Source organism: Rhizophagus irregularis, chromosome 2, assembly GCF_026210795.1.
Source record: "Rhizophagus irregularis chromosome 2, complete sequence".
NCBI classification, from domain to species: domain Eukaryota; kingdom Fungi; phylum Glomeromycota; class Glomeromycetes; order Glomerales; family Glomeraceae; genus Rhizophagus; species Rhizophagus irregularis.
In genome coordinates this window covers 5,229,021-5,236,725 of record NC_089430.1, presented here as the reverse complement: position 1 = coordinate 5,236,725, position 7,705 = coordinate 5,229,021, and the positions used below count along the sequence as shown (strand labels likewise).

The 7,705-nt window shown below is 23.9% G+C and overlaps 1 protein-coding gene across 1 annotated transcript; it reads left to right on the top strand.

Moving 5' to 3' along the window:
• Positions 1-4,158: 4,158 nt before the first annotated feature.
• OCT59_012468 (uncharacterized protein) lies at positions 4,159-4,786 on the top strand (the record flags this gene model as incomplete). Its single annotated transcript, XM_066134493.1, has 2 exons — positions 4,159-4,600; positions 4,680-4,786. 2 exons carry the CDS (start codon positions 4,159-4,161, stop codon positions 4,784-4,786), a joined length of 549 nt encoding a protein of 182 aa, XP_065989754.1.
• Positions 4,787-7,705: the final 2,919 nt, after the last annotated feature.

Here is a 7,705-nt window from a genome sequence, read left to right as displayed (position 1 = left end):
TATAATATTAAATATATTTCAAAAGATGAGTTTGGTAAAGTATATAGAGCAAATTGGATTGATGGAAATATAAAGTATTGGGATATTGAAAATCAAAATTGGGAAAGAAACATTTTTTATATATTTGTGAATTTGAGAAGTTTAATTTCTCCAAACAGTCTTACACTAGAATTTGCAAATAAGGTATAATATACCAATAAGCTTATTACTCAATAAAATTTTAAATTTTATTTTTCTAATATATTATTATATTTTTAGATTAAAATTGAATATGAATTTTACGGAATGACTCAGGATCCAGAAACAAAAAATTATATGATGGTTTTGAATAATAAATGTAAAAAATGTGACAGTATATGTAATGCAATTCAATTTCAACATATATTCATAGATTGGACTAGTGGTAATGATAATATTGATAAATTTATTCAAAATATTCAGCTGTCAGTTCATAATAATGTAGAGGAAGCATTAGAATGGATACCTTATTATAGATTGTATGATTTTGCGAAAAATGAGTTTGGTAAAGTGTATGGTGCAAATTGGATTGATGGAAATATAGAATATTGGGATAATGAAAATCAATTTTGGATAAGAGGCAATCCTAATATATTTGTGAATTTGAAGAGTTTAGATACTCTGAACAATCATACATTAGAATTTATAAATAAGGTATAATAGGTTATTTATTAAAATTTTGAAGAATTAATATTTATTTATATATTGCTTGATTTGTAGGTTAAATTTAGCCATAAACTTTATGGAGTAACTCAGGATCCAGAATCAAAAAATTATATGATGGTTTTGAATAGTAAATGTAAAAAGTGCAATAAAATATGTAATGCAACTCATTTTCAACAGAAATTTATGGATTGGACTAGTGGTAATGATGATATTGATGAATTTATTCAAGATACTCAGCTATTAGCTCATGGTAATGCAGAAATGGCATTAGAATGGATACCTTATGATAGATTTTATGGTATTAAATATATTTCAAAAGATGAGTTTGGTGAAGTGTATAGAGCAAAATGGAGTGATGGAAATATGGGATATTGGGATTATGTAAGTCAAAATTGGAAAAGAGATAATCTTAATATGTTTGTGAATTTGAAAATTTTAAATTTTCCAAATGATCTTACATTTGAATTTGCAAATAAGGTAGCATACTAATAGGTTTATTACTCAACAAAATTTTAAAGTTTTATTTTTCTAACATATTATTACATTTGTAGATTAAAATGGAATATAAATTTTATGGAATGACTCAGAATCCAGAAACAAAAAATTATATAATGGTTTTGAATAATAAATGTAAAAAATGTAATAATATATGTAATATAATTCATTTTCAACATATATTCATAGATTGGACTAGTGGTAATGATGATATTGATAAATTTATTCAAGATACTCAGTTATCAGCACATACATTCTATAAAATAAATAATGTATTAGAATGGATACCTTATGATAGATTTTATGATATTAAATATATTTCAAAAGATGAGTTTGGTAAAATGTATAGAGCAAATTGGATTGATGGAAATATGGAATATTGGGATTGTGTAAATCAAAATTGGGAAAGAGATAATCATAATATGTTTGTGAAGTTGAAAAGTTTAGGTACTTCAAACAATCTTACATTAGAATTTATGAATAAGGTATAATAAGTAAGATTATTCAATTAAATTTGTAATTTTTACTAATAATATGATGTTACGTTTGTAGATTAAAATATATCACGAATGTTATGGAATAACTCAGGATCCAGGAACAAAAAATTATTTTGTTGTTTTGAATAATAAATGTAAAAAATGTAACAAAATATGTAATGTAATTTATTTTCAACAGAAATTTATAGATTGGACTAGTGGTAATGATGATATTGATAAATTTATTCAAGATACTCAGTTATCAGCTCATGATGATTTGAGGGGAGTATTAGAATGGATACCTTATTATAGATTTTATGGTATTAAATATATTTCAAAAGATGATTTTGGTGAAGTGTATAGAGCAAATTGGATTGATGGTTATATATCGAATTTTCAAAGTTGGAATTATGTAAATCGAAATTGGGAAAGAAGCAATCCTAATATGTTTAATATGTTTGTAAAGTTGAAAAGTTTAGGTACTCCAAACAATCTTACATCAGAATTTATAAATAAGGTATAATAAGTAAGATTATTCAATAAAATTTGTAATTTTTACTAATATAATGTAACGTTTGTAGATTAAAATATATCATGAATGTTATGGAATAACTCAGGATCCAGGAACAAAAAATTATTTTGTTGTTTTGAATATTATATGTAAAAAATGTAATTATATATGTGCTGCAATACATTTTCGACAAAATTTTAGCAATTGGACTAGTGGTAATCATGTTGTAGATAAATTTATTCAAGATGTTCAGTTATCAATGCATTCTAATAATTATGAAGTATTAAAAGCAATTGAATGGATAACTTACGATAGATTTTACAATATTGAATTTATTTCAAAAGATGGATTTAACAAAGTGTATAGAGCAAATTGGATTGATGGAAATATAAGATACTGGGATAATGAAAATCAAAATTGGAAAAGAGGAGATCATAATATGATTGTGAGATTGAAGAGTTTAAATGTTTCAGAACATCTTACATTAGTATTTACAAATAAGGTATGATGATCTTTTTTTCAATTATAAGTATTTATTTTCTCTAACACATTATATTTATAGATTAAAATAATACACGAATTTTATGGAATAACTAAGGATACAGAAACAAATGATTATTTAATGGTTTTGAGTAATAGATGTAATATATGTAATAAAATATGTAATGCAATTCACTTTTGTCATAATTTTGAAAGCTGGACTAGTGGTAATAATAAAATAGATAAATTTATTCAAGATGTTCAGCTATCAGCTCATTATAATATAGAGGAAGCATTAGAATGGATACCCTATGGTAGATTTTATAATATTAAATTTATTGCAAATGATGAATCTAGCAAAATGTATAAAGCAAATTGGATTGATGGATATATAGAAAGATGGGATAATGAAAACCAAAATTGGAAAAGATCTAATAAAAATATGTTTGTAATACTAAAAACATTAAATAATTCAAAACAAATAACAAAAGAATTTATAAATGAGGTAATGATTAATTTGTTATTTAAATTTTATAAAAATTATTAATTTTATTGATATATTAATAATATATTTACAGATTAAAAAAAATTACAAATTCTATGGAATAACTCAAGATTCTGAAACAAAAGATTTTATGATAATTTTAAGTGATAGCTGTGAAATATGTAATTATATGTGTAATGTGCAACATTTTCAAAGAAATTTTGAATATTGGACTAGTTGTAATAATGATATTGATAAGTTTATTCAAGATACCCAGCTGTTAGCACATACAGCTAGTAAATTATCGAGTGCATTAGAATGGATTCCTTATGATGGATTTAATAATATTGAATATATTGCAAAAGGTGGATTTGCTAAGGTTTATAAAGCAAAATGGATTGATGGACCTATAGAAAAATGGGATAACGAAAATCAAGACTGGAAAAGATATAATAAAGATATGTTAGTAGCACTGAAAAGTTTAAATAATTCAAAAAATATTTCATTGGAATTTATGAATGAGGTATTTTAATTAATTAATTATTTAATGAAAATTTAAATTCATATCGTAATATTTTATTTTGCATCTTATACAGGCTATATTACATCATAAAATAAATTCCAATTATAAAGCTATTAAATTTTATGGAATGACTCAGGATCCTGAATCAAAGAATTATATTATGGTTTTAGACTATGCAGAATACGGGAGTTTACGAAATTATTTGGATATAAATCATAAAAATCTAGTTTGGATTGATAGGATTAGTAACTTATATGATATTGCATTTGAACTTAGTTATATTCATGAAGAGGAATTAATCCATCGAGATTTGCATATTGGTAATATATTAAAGTTTGAAGATGAAACTGTAATAACAGATATGGGGTTATGTAAACCTGCAGATTATAATAAATCGGAAAATTCAGAGAAAAATATATATGGTATTTTACCTTATATAGCTCCTGAAATTCTAATAGGACAAAATTATACTAAGGCATCTGATATTTACAGTTTTGGTATAATTATGTACGAAGTAATTTCTGGATTACCTCCATATCATGATATAAGTCATGATGAATTCCTAGCAATCAAAATTTGCCAAGGAATTAGGCCAAGGTTTAATATTAAAGTACCACAATTACTTGTGCATTTGATTAAAAGATGTTTAGATGCAAATCCATTAAAGCGACCAACAGCAGCTGAAATTAAAGGAATTTTAGATAAATGGAAATTTGAACTGTTTTATGGCAAAGCGGAAATTCAAAACCAAGTTAAAGAAGCAGATAAGATAAATAATGATTTGCCAAATGGTAATATAAATATAAGTAATTTAGGTATATCATATAAAACACATTCAGAAGCTATTTATATAAGTCGGTTGCTTAATTTTAATAATCTTCCCGAACCAAAAAATTCTGATGATTATTATGAACAAAATGATAATATAATAAGCAAGGAATTGTCAGGTATTGGTTAATAATTTTATTTATTTATTTATTTATTTTTGAAAAATTAATATTAATTATATCTCATTTAATTAAAAAGAATCACAGCAAATTGGTATTTCTCAACAAATTGATATTTCTCAACAAACTGATATTTCTCAACTAATTGATATTTCTAAAATTGATATTTCACAAATAGATAGATAGCTATGATTCTAAATTGTAAATTGGATTGATGTGGTAAAATTTAAATTTATCTAGCATTCTAGTTTTTTAAAATCTTATTCAGTAGATTATTACTTTTCTTTTACTTTTCTGTAATTGAGTTGCGAATTTTTTTTAAAAATATATCAAAATTGGAATGTTATTTACTAAGTAGGGATAAAAATAAACATTAAATAGAATTTCTTTGTTTAAATTATATTTATATTTTTATATTTATTGAACAAATAAATTTTTATTGATTTATATTTTATATTTAAAATATTGTATTATATGTAAATTTTTAATTACAAAGGCCTTTTATGCCGTTAGTGTATATTTTGAAAAAATAAGTCATTTATTTTCACAACAGAAAAAAATGGTCCTTTTAGCAGATTTTATGCGAAAGGATCTTTTTATTGTTTTAATGTTTATTTGAAACTGAAAATTTTTATTTAGTTTACTATAGTTTGTAAAATAGAAAAGACAAATAGCTAGAAGTGAATTTTCAAACCCATTCAAATTTACTTTTGCTAGTAATTGTTAAATTTATGTAACTGTGCTCATACTCGTATATTTAGTTAGATAATTTATATAGTTAAACTCATAAATTATATTAGTTTATTATTTGACCATAATTTATAATTTTGGTTACGTCTAGTCAAAATGTATTTAATATGACATAGTAATGAAAGCTTATTTAAATACGTTGAAGAAACATAAAAATCATTTATTTTGGAAAAAACTAAATGTATTAATTAAATACAATTTTTCTTCAATTCTTTGAAATAAAATAATGATTTAAATAAAAAAATAACTTACGGATGGTTTCACTCTAACAAATAATAGTTGAGTACCAAATTAAATAACTTCTACTACCAAATCATCCATTTCATTTCAATAATATTTTTCTTTTCTACAATTTATAGTATATTATCAGCTTGTTGAAGAATCACTTCTTACATTTCTTCTTGTCATTCATGACAGTTCTTCTTATTCTTAGTGATCATTCACTCTCTGTTCTTTCAAAGAAATAAATGACTTCTTTTTCAGTTAATTAGGAAGTGCATTACGAACCCAACAGTATTCGATTTGTATAAGTCTATTGGAGAATCTAAAGCACGTTAGCTCTAACAAATTATAGTTGAGTATGAAGTCAAATAACTTCGGCTATTAAGATTTAATAAGCACTTACAATATATTACGTAGGTTACACCGTATTGATTACAATCGAAAATATAATAATATAATGGGCAAGAAATGTTTAGGTATTAATTAATAATCCATGATTTAAAAAAATATTGACTTATAAGATATTAATTATTTTTAGTTTATTAAAAAAGATTCGTATTTCTCAACAGATTGATATTCCTTGATGATGATAATTTATAAGTCAGATAAAACAGTTGTAAAATCCAAAAGTAAAACAATTAAAAAGTTTTTATCAAATATCATAGTATATAAAATTTTCATGTATTATTTAAATTTTTATTGTAATATTATTTAATAACTGCTATGATTTTAAATTTGATTTTTTTTTTTTAGAATTACAATTTTCTTATATTTATCTGAAAAACAAAGAACATTTAAATAATTGAATTATTGTATATTCAATAAACTTTATATAAAATTTAACAATTAATGAAATTAATATATATAAAAATAAAATCTTACAATGAATTGATGCCATTAGTTTATTTGGCATTAAATAATCACTCAAACTTGTAAGAAAGAAGTTTATCATACAAGTTTAAAATAAATATTGGTTTGAACACTTAACTTTCCACTTTCACTCTGTCTTCACATACATTTATACAAATTTTGATAGAATCTAACCTCACCCTCTATTTTGCAATTAAACTAGAAAGTTTCATATTTATGTTATCTACTATTACATAAATTGCAAACTAATAACTAAGTCAACGAAATTCAAAAAATTAATTATAGTACGAGTGTATGAGCCACTCATCACAATAGTTTACTATATAAAAAAAATAAAATAAACAATTAAGGTCGTTCCAAATATAGTAAAAAAAAGCTATCACATCCTATATTCAATTGAATGAGACTTCTTTTTATTTTAAATTAGAGTTTAACATTGTTGATTTATCAAAATTTTATAAAAGTTATAATGTATGGTATGATATGTAACACTTAAACCAAAATTTTTTTAAGTCAAAGTGTGGGCCAAAAAATACTCCATAATTTTGCCCAGTTCGGAAGAAGAATAGAATTACAAATAATGTCGGCCAAACATTAATCACGTGATCCCAATTAATTCAAGTGCAAGTCCAATTCTATTTTTATCTCATTTACAATAGTAGACGTGCACCAATAAAGAAACAATATGGTGAGTCCCAGCAAATATTAAATATTTTCTATATCTATTATATCGTCTCTAACAATATAAAAAGATAATTGTTTAACAAATACCGTACCGCACTTACTGTATTAAGATACTCCCTTTGAGAATACCCCATTTATAAGACCTAGGCTCGGAATTTTACTAGATACAAAATTTTATTACTTTCAATTAATACCTCCTTAATTCTGATAACTTAAGCTTAATTCGGGTAAAAATTATATTGTACCCCTCACAAAATACCTCAGGTATTATTCAATTTTTGAACCAGGTTTTCTGTATAAGACTCAGAGTATCTCAATCAGTGCGGTATGATAAGATCTCCATTATAATCCGGCACATTACGAAAAGTTTAAATATACTTTAACAAGATTCACTTTTTTGGCGATAATCAATAAGGTCAAACCAAAATATTGAAGATAATACGCTGAGGCTACACTCGCTACAGGATTTTGGCCAATTATAACCCAATAAAAAAATTCATCAATTGTGAAAAAAAAGCTGAACTGTCCAGTAGTTCAACATGCCTAATACCCTTTAGTTTTTTTTATTTTTTTTTTAAC